Raw genomic sequence first — 18,404 nt, 5'->3', positions numbered from 1 at the left:
GGGTTTCACCATGTTGGCCAAGCTGGTCACGAACTCCTGACTTCAACTGATCCACCTGCCTTGGCCTCCCAACGTGCTGGAATTACAGGCGTGAGCCACCGTGCCTGGCCTAATTTTTGTATTTTTGGTAGAGATGGGGTTTCACCATGTTGGCCAAGCTGGTCACGAACTCCTGACTTCAACTGATCCACCTGCCTTGGCCTCCCAACGTGCTGGGATAACAGGTGTGAGCCACCATGCCCGCCTAGGATTCTAAAATTTTTCAAAGGCAGTCATAAAATTATAAGCAACACAATGTTTGCAAATTATTCAAATTTTCTATGTCTCACAGAGGCACTTCTCCTTTCTTTTCAGCATGATAAATTCATGAAAATGAAACACAGATGGTAATGGATAATGAACAGCTTTATCTAGTGTTTGTCTGAACAAGACAATAAAAGCTTCATCATAGCACTTAATCACTAGTTCCCACCACCCCATATAACCCCCCAAACAATGCAAAACAGCGGAAAAATGTACAGCGCCCACCACTTGATTCTAATTTGGCTTATAATTTGGTTTACTTAATATGAAAAAAAAAAATCCTGTTCAGATATAAGTAACAGCATATATGTAGCTTGGATTTGGTAATAAGTATTTAATTAATTTTCTAATTTGGGAGTTGGGGGGTTTTGAGGATAGTGAAAGAGGGACTATGAAGGTTTACCATAACTAAAATCAAATAAACAAATTGTTTTTGAATGCCAGGATGCCTTTTTTTGAACATCTGTCCTGAACAGCTAAATGTTTACAATGGCTATATTGATTAAACTTGAGTTGCTAAAAACATACCTGCAATTGCTTTCCATCTGGTTGTGAAGTAATGTAGTTGACTTGTTGGGATGGTGGGGGAGGGGGGGGTGGTGGTGGTAGTCCCTGAGATACACCAGTAGGAGCGGCTACCTGCATAAGGGGCACTCCTGTGTGGAGATGCAAGGGTAGCTGAGGATGAACGTTAAATGGATTGCGTTGGATGTTCATCAAAGGAGCATGAACACCCACTGGATATGGGAAGATATTCATAGGCTGGTGTTGTGCATTCATTTGTTGCTGCATTACATTCATTTGTGGTTGCATCATATTTATAGGTAGCTGAGAACCATCGACTTGCTGGTTTGTTTGGTCTTTTAGGCTAGAATCTATCAAAAGAAAAAAAGCTTGTGAAAAAAGTCATGTTATAAATCTCTGTAGACAGAGAAACAAGCACTGGTTACAGTAAAATTAAATAGCAATTAATTGGCTCAGTATAACAGTACCAATCTCCAATTGCTTAATTTAATCCTGTCATTTCTAAATAATGTGAACTGATTTTCTAACTGAAAGAAAACATTTGGCCAGGCGTGGTGGCCCAAGCTTGTAATCCCAGCACTTTGGGAGGCTGAGGTGGGCGGATCACCTGAGGTCAGGAGTTCGAGAGCAGCCTGGCCAACATGGTGAAACCCTGTCTCTACTAAAAAATTACAAAAATTAGCCAGGTGTGGTGGTGGGCGCCTGTAATCCCAGCTATTCGGGAGGCTGGAGAATCGCTTGAACCCAGAAGGTGGAGGCTGCAGTGAGCAAAGATCATGCCATTGCACTCCAGCATGGGCAAAAAAAGAGAAACTCCACCTTGAAAAACAAAACAAACATTCACCTGAAAATATGTTTTAAGAATAAGTTCATGCAAAACATACATCAACAATCAGTAGCTGAAGAAACTGATTAGTTAAAAAAAAAATCACATAAAATTTAGTTACTAAATTATAAGATTATTCAATTTTTATATCTTCAACAGCCTTTTTCTTGCAATGTTCTTAACAAGAAAAAAAAGGAAATATAAATCTTTACTATTAAAACAATGGCTTATTTTATTTGTATGAGAACAATTATCAAAAAAATTAAAAGTACACATATCTGAAATCAACAAATTAGAGGTTAAATCCTGCATAGGAATATCCCAAACTCTTTTACTGTAGCAAACAGTGCTGAAAATATTTAAGCCTTTGGCAAGGTCTGCAGCAGAGGTAGCGTTAATAATACACTTATGTAGATAAATGTATGTGTATATACATTTATATAATGCAAAGTGACCTGTAAACAACTAGGGTTCAGCTTATTATAAAAACTACAAATAAGGATCATTTCAGCTCATACAAATAACATATTAAATTTATAATTCTTCAAATAAAACAGTATCAATAAACCAACAAGAATACATTACCCTGTCCAGATGTTTCCTCCTCTTGTTTCATCCATCCAGACTGTGGACCTGTAGAATTTCTGCCTCGTCGCGAGTAATAGTTTTGTACATCTGCTGGCAAAGTCTTTCTCACAGCCCAGCTAGATGCAGATGTCCATCCAGATCTATCTGCTGGTGTATCAAATGAGAACTCCTGTTCACTTTTCCGCTTATAGGATTGCTGTTCCACAAACTTGAAAGATTCACTCCCTGAACTGTTTGAATTCCCTGAGAGGGGTTTTCGATTTTGCCACCTATTTTCATTCTGATCTTTATAGGCAAAACTACTTCTGTAAGTGCCTCTGCCACGGCTGCCTCTGCCTCTACCACGGTTAGATACCCAACCAGAACCAAAGTTTTTATTCCAAGAATTTCCTGAATTTTCATTTCTATTTTCTTCCCAGTGAGACTCTTTCAACTTTTCTGGATTTCTGGTTCTTGGATCAGGCCCAGAGTTTATTTTTTCTGTTATCCAACTGGGACAGTCATTTCTATGTTTGTCAGCAGAATTTGGATCATCAGCATCTAGATGGATGTCATTTTTTTCTTTTCTTGTATTTTCATTCTGTTTCTCTGGGTCATTCTTTCTGTACCGATCATTTCCTCGTGGACATCTCCAACCATCATTTGCCCATCTTCCCTTCCACCGGGGAGGGTAACTATCTCTGTCAATTCTACCAAATGATGAACTCTTACTTTTTGCTCTACATCTTGAGGGGGACCTAGAATGAGATCTGGACCTAGACCACTTTCTGGTTCTCCTCTCTCTCTCTCTCCTCTGCCCATCTCTATCACTTTCTTGTTCCCTGCTCTGGGACCTGGATTTTTCTCCTGGGGAGGAATCTTTCACTCTTGGCTGAGATCTTTTGTTCTCTCTAGAAGTTTCTCTTCTTGGGGACAGTGATTCAGATCTTCTGCTTTCCCTAGTAGTATCCCTTTTTGGAGACCGAGACTGAGATTGTCTCCTTTCTCTTGCAATATCTTTTTTTGGGGACTGAGAACGGGATTTTTTCCAGCCTCTGGCTGACTCATTCTTAGGAGATGGTGATTGAGACTTCCTGCTTTCTTTCCCAGTTTCTCTTCTGGGAGATGGAGACTGGGGCCGCTTCTTTTCTTGTGGAGTGTCTTTGTTGGGAGACCAAGTTGTAGATGGAGAATGAAATCTAGATCTTCGAGCACGAGGCTTTTTGGCTTTATCTACGGTATCTTTTAGGCTTTCAGATGGTTGAGAAACAGTTTCAACCTTTTCATCTGCAAGATCAGAAGACGGCATATTATTTTCGGAACTGTGTGTCACAGAATTTTCATTCATTTGCTTAAGATCAGCATTTACAGATGGTTCAACTTCAGATTCATTTTGGTCACTGCAAAATGAATCACATTCCATAGGTATCATTTCATTGTTGTCCTCACTAAAATGCTTCTGAATCTGTTCAATGTGTGTTTTAGGCAACTCTGTAGATCTAGGATGTTCGGTCAGCGATTCATTCTTTTCTTCTAAAGATTTTTCCAATTTGGTGTTCATAAGATTATTTTTTAATAAATTATTTTCAGAGTGAAATTTATTGAAATCTTCATTCCCAAAAGTATCACATGTTGCAATTATATCTACATCTTCAGTTTCAACACACCCAAGCAATTGAACCTCTGGGCTCTTAATAGATTGTCTGTCCACCGTTTGTATAATTTCACCCTCAGAAGATTTTAACTTGGGGTTCTCTATAAGGTCCTCTGTTTTTAGTGTAGAATCTTTATGTTCAGTCATTTCTACTGTGGAACTCTCTGTCATTTTTTCTTCATTAACCACTGACTCTACATTCTCAGATAACTCACTTAGGGGACTAGATACAGGTTGGTGCACTTTGCTTTCAGACGTTAAACATGTAGGAAAATCATTTGGAAGATGAACTGTACATATATCTGCCTTTACCTCTGATTCTGAAAGTCCAGATATCGGGTCTTGCTGTTCCAATGGATCACCTCCTTTTTCAAAAACATTTTTAGAAATCTCACTTTCCAAACACAAAACTTTAGCCTCTATACCTGTATTCTCAAGTTTTTTAACTTCCCCTTCCTCACCAACTAGCATAGGAGGATCCTGAACACAAGACTCAGAAGATGAAGATTCTACTCTTTCCTCTGTATCATGATTTGCAGTATGCTCCTTACTTTCTTCTATTTGCTCATTGCAATTTTTCAAGCAATCAGCAGACTGGTTTTCTACATGTGTCTGCCCAGCACAAATGTTACTACTGTCTACATCGGATCGGTGCTCTTTTTCTAACACAGGTGATGTGTCACATTCTGCTGTTTCTTCATCTACTGAATCATTGGAAGATGATTTTTCAGGGGCAGCTACAGAGCTCCGAAGTTTCTTTTTCAGTAAAGGTGGTTTTCTTCCTCTTCTTACAGACTTCCGTTTTGGAGCCTGTCTTCTTTGCTTTTCTGACTCAGTTGAAGAGGGAACACTTAAAGATGGATTACTATTACCTGGGGCATCACACCCAGAATTGTTTGATATTGGGGATCTCTGAGACTGACTGGCTGTTTCGGCTCTCGTGTTACGTGTAGACCTCCTTGTAGGAGTTGTCATTGCAGGTTTTCGTCTTGATCCTCTGGTATTTGATGTACCAGAAGTTTGCTTCTTTTCTTCCCCTTCTTGAGGGTGTGCTAATGCATATCCCTTGCAAGAAGTACCTAATTTTTTTTTTAAAAAAAAAGGTAAAAAATATGTGTTTTAAGAAACAGTAATTTGGCTTTAGCTAATTTTAGCATAAAACAGTTTGCAACAGAGTGAAACAAAATACTTACAAATAAAACTATTAATAAATGGACAGCTACTAATCTCTGAGTAATAATGAGGTATTCATCAACTTTCTTAATGACACTGAAATAAGTTATAACTAGATTTGGTCCAAGTGGGCAATTTTATAGAGGAAAAAAAGGAAAATAACTTTTGGTCTTGCAAGTGCTACTTGCTTAATTTTTTTTTTTTTTTTTTCCGGAGACAGGGTCTCACTCTGTCACCCAGGCTGGAGTGCAATGGCGTGATCACTGGATCAATCATTGTTCACAGAAGCCTCAACCTCCCAGGCTCAAGCGATCCTCCCGTCTCAGCCTCCCGGGTAGCTGGGACTACAGGCATGCGCTACCATGTCCAGCTATTTTGTATTTTTAATAGAGACAGGGTCTCGCCATGTTGCCCAAGCTGAAATCAAGTGATCTGCCTGCCTCGGCCTCCCAAAGTGCTGGGAATACAGGCGTGAGCTACTGTGCCCGGCCGTGACCTGGGATTATCTAGGCAAAAGGAGAGAGAAAATGGTCAAGTTATTCATGAATTAATAAAGACTCAAACTATTTATTAATAATTAATTAACAGATGTTACTTCTAAAGATCTATGGTTTGGATATGAAAGCCTGAAACAGGAGACTTTGAATCAGTTCCTCAAAGCCTCCAAGTTGTAATTTCTAAAGACTGTAGAACAGAGTTTCTAGTTGGAATATTTTTTATTTTTAAAACTGACAGACAGACAAAACTATGTGTTTACCATGTACAACATGATGTTTTGAAGTACATAAACATTGTGGAATGATCAAATCTAGCTACTTAATATATGCGCTACCTCACATAGTTACAATTTGTTTAGTGAGAACACTTTACATCCACTCTCTAGCAATTTTCAGATATAGTTGACCCTTTAACAACACAGGGATTAGGAGCACCAACCCCCTACACAGTCAAAAACTGGCATAGTTTTTACTCCCCAAAACGTAACTGTTGTTCACCAGACTCCTTACCGATAACAGTGAATTAACGTATTTTTAATGTTATATGTGTTACATACTGTATTCTTACAATAAAAGAAGCTAAAGAAAAGGTTATTACAAAAATCGTAAGAGAAAGTACATTGCAGTGCTGTACTGTATTACCCTAAGTTTATATCATTTTTTAAAAAATATATCATTTGTTTACAAGATGAATCATCTGTCTGAAATGGTGGGCAACTGTAGCTATAGATCTCGATCAGTTCCTATCAAGGAATTAAACTTCTTCTTATAAAGCCATAACTTTGCTTCTTGGGAGCACTTCCTACATCACTAATGGCACTTCATGTGGGTCCCAAAGGTGTTACTCAAGGTTTACAGTGTTGCACTAAACACTATGAAAAATACGCAAGCACTGCAAGAGATCACTTTTTACTGTGATATGCAATCTATTAGAAAGACAAATGCTCACATGGAGATGATTACATTACACCAAGTTTTGCGGGTTTTTTTTTTTTTTTTGAGACAGGCTCTTGTTCTGTTGCACAGGCTGGAGTGCACTGGTGCAATCACAGCTCATCATAGCCTCAGCCTCCCAGATATTCACAACACTTGAGCTCACCAAAATAGCAATAGGTGGCGGCCACAAAAATTGTTACACTGGTAAATATGCACTATATTCAATTTTACTCAGTTATGATTTAATACTGTATCTTTATAGCTGTTTACATTTCTCATGACTGCAAATGGTGGAACCATTTAGTTTGAGTGTGTATATGTTTTGATAAATTTTAACTTTTTATCATAGATTTGTATATATTTTATGGTAGTAAATGATGAAATAGACTAGTATCTACATATATTTCATGCATTAATGACATACCTTTTCCTTAATTTTTTCACTATTTATAGGCTATGCGATTTGTCTGTGAGTTTTTTCATTGTTGCAAATCTCCAAAAATTTTCCAATATATTTATTTTTTTAAATTCATGTATAAATGTCGCCACCTAGTTAAAACCTGTGTTTTTCAAGGGTCAACTGCATTATTATAGTCATCACGTTACACAATAGACCTTTAGAACTTATTCTATCTAGCTGAAACTTTCTATCCTTTGACCAACAACCTCCACCCCACCCCCTAGTCTACAGTCTAGTTCTATGAGATCAACTTTTTTAGATTCGGATCATGTGGTATTTCTTTCTGTGCCTGCCTTATTCACTTAGTATAATGTCCTCCAGGTTCATCCATGTTGGCACAAAAGACAAGATTTCCTTCTTTTTGTAGCAGAATAATATTCCATTGTGTGTATATATAAGATATATATAGTTGAAGCAATTTTAAAGTTAAGTCGCTGTCCAAACATTTATAGAAGTATTTACAAGTTACTATGCCTTACTTTACAGCTTTTCTAAGTCATCAAACACATATTTTTATGAAACTGGAAGAAAATAATAATAATTTTAAAAACAGAAAATGATTTCACAAACTTTACCAAAATGTTGTAAAGATATGGTACTTGTTGGAAAAATAGTTCTTGGCAACATAGAAGAAATGAGAGGAAGGACTTCTGTTTCAACATTCCAGGGTATAAAACCAATTCTGAAAACATAGTAAAGACATTTTTGTTTAAATGGTTTAAAAAATTAAACCAGCAATCTAAAAGTATTAATTCTCTAAATCAGGTTAGCAATATTAAAATACAGCGCTTAAACGTTTTTTGCCCAAATAACTAAAAATGTAAATTCAAGGTTACTCCTTGTCTGAAGATAGCTACCAACTGGCTGCAATTCAGAAAAAAAATCTTTAAAATTATGTTTTTCTGATAAATTCATGGCAAAGAAAAGACGAAAGCAACTTAACACAGGCGTTTCTCTTTGAAATAATTTATGTAGTATTTTGACAAGATATTTTCCAGCTTTCATCATGTTCTTCACTAGTCTAAAAAAATAAAATCAACTTTGAGGTGTAATTCAACATAAAATGCACAGATTTTTAAGAGTACATTTGGTAACTTTTGACCAAAGTGTATACATATATAAATATATATATATATGTCTGTGTTAACCACCACCCCAATCAAGAAAGAGAACATTTCCACCCCTGCAGAAAGTGTCCTCACACTCCTTTGTAATCCTTCTCCCTCCTTTCCAGGCAACCAAGGAACTGATTTATATCACTATGTTATATTCTAAAATTCCTCGACCTGGGGACTGCTCTTCAAAGTTCTCAGCGTCCCTAGAGACCTATTAAGACTCCCTCCCCTTCAAATTTTCTCCATTCAAACCCAAACCACTTCTCAGCTTTTTTGTTTCTTATTCATTTAGGTCTCCTAACAAAAGACTATCTGATTCAGTATAAGGTGAGATTCTGAAGTAGGAGAAGAGAAGCATGGAGAAAAAAAATGTAACTTGTACATGTATAAAAATATGTAACTATAAGGAAGAGTTTCATAGTACATACATCTGGACTTCTTCATTTGACTTCTATTATGTTCTGCCATCATTCCTAGAGGGTGAATGTCCTATACAGAACTATATTATAGTGACATATAAAATAAAGTCATAATATGTTATAGGAATTAATATAACACTAAGGCAGTGACCCTAATCTTAACTTAGGAGCTTGATTTAAGTATATATTACATATCTAGCACCATCTTAGTAGCTTCAGGACTAAACTAAGAAATAAAAAACGAGATTATAGAAAGTCATGAGTGTCAGGGTAGAGTAGGCACTTGATCAAATAGTTATTTAGAAGAACATTTTTGAGGAGAGGAATATGGTAAAAGTGTGATTCAGCTGACAGCATATAGGTAAGACTGGAACGGGAGAACAGTACAGGAATGGTGACAGATGTATTACTAATAATAAATCTTAATATTCAGGTTCTCTCCCTTTTAAATAAATCTAACATATACACAGCTATACTTGTTAAACAGATAAATTAAGGATTCTTTACTTTCTAAGGGGTCCTTTATATAACAATCTTTGTTGGGCATTTGAAACACCAAAGTTTAATTTGCACAAAACTTCCTTAGGAAAATAACAATTGAATAAGGTACCCCTGTATTTAAGTACTAATGCTATCTTGTTCACGTTAGCATGTAAACACCTGAGTAAATAATTTTTTATTTTTACCTTCCAATTCCAGGTAATGTATCAGGAAACCATGACAATTCCAGTTCATGTCTCTTCTGCCTAATCAATGTACTGATTTCACTGGCTTCTATAAATTCTGTACTAAAAGATAAATTTTAGACCTTCATCAGAATCTCACAATTTTAGGTTCAAAAAAACAATTAGGTCGTACAAAGAATAGCAGCCGTTTTTGTACCTAGCATTATGAATCACACTTATCAGAATGTGAGCTTTTTTCTATTTAAACACTTTCAAAATAAACTCATTCCTAAAATAAGTACAATTTTTATATCGCAAATTAGAATTGTATTTCTTTGTTAAAAATAACCCTTGAATTTCTATCTTAAGTGACAGAATTTTTTAAATAAAGTCAAGTCAGAGTAATATCCTTATTATTGAAAGAAAGAAATTCTAGGTGCAATGGTTTCCTGCTTGAAACTAAGCCTAAGACAAAAGAAGAAAATAAAGGAGGGTAAGATGACTGCAACCAAAAATGGGCATAGTTCAGCTTTTCAAAAGCCTACTTAGATATAATTTTTTTTTGGTACCTTGCCAAGCTCTAAAATTAAATCACACAATCTTATTCTGTGCTGCTGGCTCAACTAACTATACGTGATTTTAAAGCCTCAATTTAATCTTCAAATTCCATAAATATCAACTTTGTATCTACATGCCAGTCACTAGGATTCAAAGATGAATGGATCAGCTCTAAAAGGGTTCTTCTTTAGGTAACATCCCCACAATCTAATAAATAACCTACTTTTCTATGATATAAAGAGCTTATATAGAACAACTTAGTAATGAAAACAAAGCACACTGGCATAGGCAATCATTGCACAATAGAGAAGCTCCCCAAATTAACAAGTTTTCTCTTGGCTAGAGCTAGTTTACATTCCAAAAATTAAAAAAAAAAGAAAAAGAAAAAAACTAAAGCAAAAAAACCAAGGTGGGCCTTTCAGATTTTATTGGGCCCAGAGTTTAAATTTCTAGCAAAGTTAATAATTAAACATCAAGTATAAACAGCATAAATTAAAAGTAGAAAATACTAACCAATAAGCTCTATAGGAGGTAAAGGAAGATTCTCCAGGGTGACTAACAGAAGAAAACATATTGCAGAAAAAATTTCTGAAGCACTGATTTGTACTCCAATTTGATCTCTGAGGCTAGAAAAGTAAAACGTAGTTAGTGAAACCTCAAATAAAAATATCTCTAATAGGTAAATAATAGTTATACTTAAATATTTTGATACACCTGAAGCACCGGTTATTTATGGACTAAACCCTAAAGTGTTATTATTTAAGAAAAAGATCTCTCTTGGTTTCAACAAACCTTATTTATCTTTATTGCTGCATTTTTCTCTCCTCCTGTTTCACTGTATAAAGAGTTTCCTGTACAAAGACATAAAAGGACTTGGTTAGCTTGTATTAATTTTTACTAAAAAGGCTATAAACCAGCACTGATACCAGTATACTGCCAAGGGTTGAAATATGTAGAAAAGCTGCATTTCAAATAATACACATTTTTTACACAATTTTCCCAAATGCCGATTTCATCTTATCTTGTTAAGCTACAAATAAAAGTAAAATATAAAAGGCCACAATAGAGAAAACTGGATGAAGTATGTAAAACCTGCTATGTTTACAACATGTGAGTTAAAATTCTAATCAACATTTTCTGCTACCATATGCAAACTTAAACTATCTTGTAACAAAAGGTATACACAAGGTCAAGCTATTTAATATCAATAATGCACTTAACATTTCTTTTCCAGCTATCATCTAGAAAACAGGTAGCTATCTCAAGTACAGGCTGACTAGGGGGCCTGGGGCCATCAACTCTTGTTAACCATAAATTACAATTTAGCCACTGGCACCCACTTCAGGTGTGTTCTTTCCTTCAAATTATACTAAGAGGGAAAAGTAGACATGCTGTCTGAAACAGCTTTTTGTTACAACAATGTTAGTGGCTTCACTGCTTACGACCTGTCTACAGTGCATATGACAACTGCCTTTTAATTTTCCCCCTTGCTTGCCTCACAAAGGGCCTACTGACATAGTTCAAAATAAATCACACTAACTAGGAGGCTTGTTTCCTGCACTGCAAGATCATATATATTTTGTTTTACTTCTGTTAGTCCACTTGGTAATAACCTACTTTCTACTTAATAGCATACTAATTTCCTTTTTAGTTATTATATAACAGCTGTTTGGTTTTGCACAAGTCCCTCTCAGAACTATTGTAACAAATGTAATTTCAATGTTAGTGGCAGGCGAACAGGCTGAGTTCTGGAACTTACTGCCTTACCCCTTTGAAAATCTGTATCTAAAAGATGATACACTGATTTTAAAAATTGCTTATGAGGCAAGAAGTAAAAACGTGGGGTAGGTACACAGATACACTCTTAGAAATAACCATGTTCCTTCAGCTAGACATAGAATTGCTGTGCTATACCTACATAGTGTCTTTTATGCCCTAAGGATGCTGAGTTGTTTTGTTTCAGGTTGCATTCACTCAACACTTAATGAGTATGTAGTGTTTACACAGTATTCTTTCACTTGGAAACCTATCTCAGAAAGCCTTCATTAGATAAAATGCTCTCTACTGAAAGAACTGTTAGTTTTCTCTGGGCAATGCTACACGTAAAAATCCAGTCCAAAAGCTATTTCACGTATTTCTGGGTAATTCTCAGATAATTACTGAGCAGCTTCAATGACAATCTCTAAAGTATTCAATACTGGTGAATTTGTCTAAATTGTGGTTTCCTGAAGATCGTTTCACAAATCCACCCTGCTTGTCTGTTTTTTGGAGGGCAGTGATACACCTTTTCATTTAGTTTTTATCAAAGTAATGCATGTACATACTTTAAGATGTCATATAGTACTTCCAAACTTATAAAGAAAAATTATGGAAATACCCGCTCTTGATTTCTGCTTCCCCAAAGCACTCATCAAATCCTTTGGCTGTTTCTTCTAACATTTACTTCTTTATTTCTAAATAACATCCTTATACTACTCTACTTTTTTTTTTTGAGACAGAGTCTCGCTTTGTCGGCCAGGCTGGAGTGCAGTGGCACAATCTCAGCTCACTGCAACCTCTGCCTAATGGGTTTAAGCAATTCTCCTGTCTCGGCCTCCTGAGTAGCTGGGACTACAGGTGTACACCACCATGCCTGGCTAATTTTGGTATTTTTAGTAGAGATGCGGTTTCACCATATTGGTCAGGCTGGTCTTGAACTCCTGACCTCAGGTGATCCACCTACCTCCGCCTCCCAAAGTGCTGGGATCACAGGCGTGAAGCCACTGCGCCTAGCTGGCTGCAGATATTTTCCTAGGGTTAATAATGACTTTGTTTTTTCTTTTCCTTTTCTTCCTTATTATCTACCATTAATTTAGCTAACTACAACAAAAGTATAAATCTGAGTTTAATACACTCAGATGCAACAACTCATCCATGAAGTTTGTTCCCCACTCTTCTTGCAAAACTCTTTTTGTCCTGGTCCAATATGAACTGGTAACTCTCAAAACTGCTGTTCAATAGTCATTCTGGGATTGCCCTTTGTCATTATCCTAATAATCCTCTTTGTCCTCTTTATCTTTTCCTGAGTTGGAACTCATTTTCTGAATCTCACATTGTTCTTCCATTTACTATCTCATTTAGTGAAGTATATACATCCTCCAGCAGAAGTGGAAAAGGGTGGGAATTCTGAGTTAATACATGATGGATAGTTTGATAGGTTACAGAATTTTCTAGGTTAGTAATCATTTTCCCTAGAGTTTTCAAGGCATTGCTTCACTACTCCAACTATTGTTAATGACACTCTGTAACCCCAATCCTCTATGTGGTCTGTTTTTACTCTCTCTCTCGTCATCCTCAGACTTCTAGAACTTTATGAAGTACCTAGTATAACTCTTTTTTCATTTACTAGGTACTATATTATTTCTTCATATCTGGACACCTGTGCTCTACTATTACAGAAAAATTTCCTTTGTATTACTTTTTAAAAAATAAATTTTTGCATTTTTCCTTTCTGAAATTTTATTATTTCATATTGAATCTCTTAAATGAATATCCTATCATCTCTTTGACTTTAAGTATTACTTTCTGAGACTTATGAGCTTATCTTCTACTCCTGTTGAATTTTCATATTTTTGCTGTAATATTTTTAACTTCTAAAAGCTTTTTCTTAAATATTATTTTTCTTAAATCATTGATAAAACATCCCTTATTTCAGGCTTTGAGGATATTAAGTTTTTTTAAGTTATTCCCTATTTTATAACAATGGGTCTGTCCCATCAGGTTCCTTTTGTATCTGTTTTCATCTTTATTATATTGATTTCCTCAAATATCTGGAGATCCTTGATTGTTTGTGGGACACTAAAATATTGATTGAAAATGGTATAGATGGGTGGTCAGAGCCTTTCAGATGTTTCACTGTAGGGTGATCAAGCAGACATCTGGTTATTTCATTGGGAGACTCTCAAATGACATTATCTTTAAGTCTTTCCTTTTGGGCAAGTCAGTTTTCGAAAAGATGCCCCTTATCTCCTACTTTGGAAAATAATAGTAATCAAGATTGCCAGTGCTTTGAAAAATGATCTTGGGTAGAGGACTAGAAGCCTCATCATTTGACTTAATTTCCCTCTCTGTTGTTTGCTGTGTCATCATTTATGCTAAAGTTTAAATCTGGTTCAAATACTCATTTTAGAGAGTAAATCTCCAGTCTTTCATTAGGTAGTCCCCTTGTTCTACCCTGTTCAGCCAGGAATCTTCAGGATCCAACAATTTTTAATCAATTCTGTTTTCTGAAACCACCCCATTCTGCCTTCACAGATAATGGAGGTCTTCAAACTCAACTTTCTAAGGTTCAGTGGTATGCGAACCGTCTTGAGATTCTTAACTCCATTCTCCTCGTGAAATGTCTATGTATCAGCTTTCTGCTAAGACAATTTACCATCCCCCTCATACTATTTTACTATTTTGTGGACACTTATGTGCTATCCCCTACTCTCCAGCTTTCTTGTCTTTGTGGCTTAAACTTTGTGGCTTAAAACTTTTCTTTCCAGCCAGGCGCAGTGGCTCACGCCTGTAATCCCAGCATTCTGGGAGGCCGAGGTTGGTGGATCACCTGAGGTCAGGAGTTTGAGACCAGCCTGGCCAACATGGTGGCAGGCACCTGTAATCCCAGCTACTCAGGAGGCTGAGGCAGGAGAATCGCTTGTACCCGGGAGGCGGAGGTTGCAGTGAGTCGAGATAGCGCCACTGCACTCCAGCCTGGGTGACAAGAGTGAGACCCCATCTCAAAAAAAAAGAAAAAAAACCCACACTTTTCTTTCATTCCTTTATTGTCATTTTAGGAGAGATTTGGGATGAGAGGGATCAGAGCATTAAACAAGTACTCAATCTGTTATGCTTAACTAGAAGTTTATTTATTTTAATTCAGCATATCCCCAAACATGTTTCATGAAACACTAATCCCAAAGGATGTTTCATTAAAACATCCTTTTGTACGATACAAACAAGTATAATAAAGGCTCAGAGCTTAGAACCCAGTACTTGGCAGGCATCCAATTAAAGTTGGACTAATTGATTCCAAAGTTTAATAAAGACACACTTAGATGGATCTAGTATACATTTAAAGAAGTACTACATTAAGAAATGCCTGAGGCCGGGCGCGGTGGCTCAAGCCTGTAATCCCAGCACTTTGGGAGGCCGAGACGGGCGGATCACGAGGTCAGGAGATCGAGACCATCCTGGCTAACACGGTGAAACCCTGTCTCTACTAAAAAAAAAAAACTAGCCGGGCGTGGTGGTGGGCGCCTGTAGTCCTAGCTACTCGGAGGCTGAGGCAGGAGAATGGCGTAAACGCGGAAGGCGGAGCTTGCAGTGAGCTGAGATCTGGCCCCTGCACTCCAGCCTGGGCGATAAAGCGAGACTCTGTCTCAAAAAAAAGAAATGCCTGAAAGGGAGATCCTTTCTGTAAACTATATCAATTATAAACGACTATCTCAAACCAAAGATTAATGTTCATTCCAAGAAACAAAGTGAATATAAAGGAGATTAAAAACAAAAATGTATGATTCAGTTATCTAGTATGACAGAAGAAAGTGGTATTTCCTCAACATATTTGCTAATAGGTTTGCTGTCTAACCTTTCGCAATACCTCTAGTGTGGCAACATCATCTTCATTATATGAGAAAACTAGACAGTTTATATAATTTTACTAAAGTCACAGGTGTTTTAATGGTAAAAAAAACTGTACAAAACTCAAGGGGCTTGACTTCCAGTAAAACCATCTATTAGACTTGCTGAAGTTTTAACTAATATTATACTATATTTATAGGCTATAATAATTTCTAATCAAGATATAAGAATTCACAACTTCATAAGCTCTACTCATTAGTTTGATTGCTGTATAACAAATGACTTCAGATAGAAAGTCACACACCTATGTTTAAAGAACAGTCCCATCCTGCTTCACAAAACTTGAAGAAATTAAAGAAGTTTGGCCAGGTACAGTGGCTCACACCTGTAATCCGAGCACTTTTGGAGGCCGAGACCAGTAGATCATCTGAGGTCAGGAGTTAGACTAGCCTGACCAATATGGTGAAACCCCATCTCTACTAAAAACACAAAAGTAGCTGGGCATGGTGGTGCACGCCTGTAATCCAAGCTACTCGGGAGGCTGAGACAGAAGAATTGTCTGAACTCAGGAGGCAGAGGTTGCAGTGAGCCAAGATCGTGCCATTGCACTCCAGCCTGGGCAACAAGATCGAAACTCCATCTCAAAAAATATATATAAATAAATAAGAAACGAAAAAAAGAAGCTAAGTGCTAAGCAGAGTTGCTTCTAAAATCTAACCAATCAATCCTAGATAAAGAGACAGACAATAGTTTCTCAAGTAGTTCTTTTATTAAAAGAAATTTAAATTATCCTTAGGCTATATCACTGTTTCTGTTCAGTGTAACTGGGCAAACAAAGATGTATTCAATTTGCACAATCCCCCACTAACTCTACCTTCACCTTGACTTTGTCTCTTGGTTCCTTGCTTAGTCATCAAATGTCAACATTTAAGGATACCAGCTGTCTTTTCTGTTGCGTGACAGGCTCATTTCTGCCCCTAAACTTTGCAATAATTCCAAGTTACACTTACAGGTTCTCTTAGTCTTCTAATTAGTCCATTTGTTAATAAATACTGTCTAAGAAACCTTATAAGAAATGTGAAAATTAAAAGAAAAATTTAAAACAAAAGAAATGTCCAAATTAAAGGCGAAAACTCTTAAAGGTTCTAATCTTACAGCTATGATTTATGACCTTTAGCCTGAAGGAACAAAAAAATCACAGTTAACTGATAAGTGGCAAGCAGACATTCTGTTATCAAAATTAAAGAGAGCTAATTTTACATTAAAAATTATTTTTGAGCTTGAAAGTACATCCAAACAAGATCCATCAGAATGCCAATAATTTAAGTTACAAAGGTTGCAGACAACCATAAAGTGAGAGGCTTAATTAAGGTCGGTAACACTAACAATATCATGCTTTAGTATTATTTTGTAGTAGAAAGTGGCATTGGATATGGAGTCAGAAGACTGGATCAAATTCTGGTGGCTCCAATTATTAGCAATGTGATCTTGGACAAGACATTTAGCCTTTTAAAAAAGACTTTACAAAATGCTGTTAATATATAATCTCAGAAGACAGAGTTAGTTTATTAATCTCCTCTTTTGACATCTTTAGAAACTTTCTAAGAGATACTTGACTTCCCATCCTTTTGGAATACTTTAACCAGGTTAGTTTTTCTAAAACAGTTTCACTGCATTGTATCTCAATGAAGAAAACTTTTGTGTCTATCTGCACAGCAATCTTCCTTTTCAGTCTCATTTCCCTTTATTTATTTATTTTTTTGAGAAAGGTTCTTACTCTGGCACCCACACTGGAGTGCGGTGGCATAATCATGACTCACCTGAAGCCTCAACTTACCCAGGCTCAGGTGGTCCTCCCACCTCAGCCTCCCGAGTAGCTGGGACTACAGGTGTGTATCACCACACTTGGCTAATTTTTGTATTTTTTGTAGAGGGGGGTTTCACCATGTTGCCTCAGTCTTACTTCTGATCATCATAGTCTTAAACATTCTGCCTGAACTCAAGAATGAGAAAAGAAAGGACGACTGGAAGAAACCATCAATTTAACTGAGGAGTCAAGCATAAATAAACATATATCAACACAAACTGTTCATTAAAATAACATGAAGATGAATAGATCTTATTTGTACATGAAATGTAAACATCCAATTTCCTCAGAGCATCTCTATGGTCATAGACACCTTACTTATCGAAAAACGAATTTGCCCCTCATCTTTACTAAGGTACAATTGACAAAAACTGTATATTCTAAAGGTATATATATAAGGTATACTACTTAATGTTCTGATGTATGTACACACTGTGAAAATAATCACCACAAACTAAACATATGCATCACCTCACAGTTACCATTTTCCCTTTTTATTGTAGTGAGAACACAAGATCTACTGGGTCGGCGAATTTCAAGTGTACAATACACCACTATTAATTATATCCACATTGCTATACATCTATACATTAAGTATCCAGAACTTATTCATCTTGCATAACTGAACCTCTGAATCCCTTGACAAACATTTCCCTATTTTCCCCACTCCCCAAAATCACCACCATTCTACTTCCAAAAGATAATTCTTCATTATACCCTCCCAGATGTTCTCCCACCAGCCTTCCCCATCTCAGTAGCTGGCAACTCCTATTTTACCAGTTCCTTAGGTCAAGACCTTGTAGTCAACCCTGACTTCCTTCTTTCTTGTAGCCTATATCCAATCCATCAATGAATCCTGTGAGCTTCATCTTTTTTTTTTTTTTTTTTTGAGACGGAGTCTCGCTCTGTCACCCAGGCTGGAGTGCTGTGGCCGGATCTCAGCTCACTGCAAGCTCCGCCTCCTGGGTTCACGCCATTCTCCTGCCTCAGCCTCCCGAGTAGCTGGGACTACAGGCGCCCCCACGTCGCCCGGCTAGTTTTTTGTAGTTTTTAGTAGAGACGGGGTTTCACCGTGTTAGCCAGGATGGTCTCGATCTCCTGACCTCGTGATCCGCCCGTCTCGGCCTCCCAAAGTGCTGGGATTACAGGCTTGAGCCACCGCGCTCGGCCGAGCTTCATCTTTTAAGTGCGATGTAGTTGACCCTTAAACAACATGTGTTTGAACTCCAAGGGTC

General features: G+C 36.9%; 1 protein-coding gene across 2 annotated transcripts in view; it reads right to left on the bottom strand.

Moving 5' to 3' along the window:
- The window catches only part of SCAF11 (SR-related CTD-associated factor 11), a 78,024-nt gene that overhangs the window by 2,610 nt on the left and 57,010 nt on the right, over positions 1–18,404 (bottom strand). For both annotated transcript variants that reach the window (XM_011936058.1, XM_011936059.1), the window contains 6 exons: positions 10,491–10,549; positions 10,212–10,324; positions 9,162–9,263; positions 7,517–7,623; positions 2,240–4,954; positions 832–1,178 (listed from right to left, as the gene is read on the bottom strand). In XM_011936058.1, coding sequence (XP_011791448.1) covers positions 832–1,178; positions 2,240–4,954; positions 7,517–7,623; positions 9,162–9,263; positions 10,212–10,324; positions 10,491–10,549 — 3,443 coding nt within the window. The remainder of the gene's footprint in view (positions 1–831; positions 1,179–2,239; positions 4,955–7,516; positions 7,624–9,161; positions 9,264–10,211; positions 10,325–10,490; positions 10,550–18,404) is intronic.

This window comes from Colobus angolensis, unplaced genomic scaffold (genome assembly GCF_000951035.1).
Source record: "Colobus angolensis palliatus isolate OR3802 unplaced genomic scaffold, Cang.pa_1.0 Scaffold150, whole genome shotgun sequence".
In the NCBI taxonomy this organism is placed as follows: domain Eukaryota; kingdom Metazoa; phylum Chordata; class Mammalia; order Primates; family Cercopithecidae; genus Colobus; species Colobus angolensis.
Note: the sequence above shows the minus strand (reverse complement) of the source record. Positions and strands in the feature narration are given on the sequence as shown.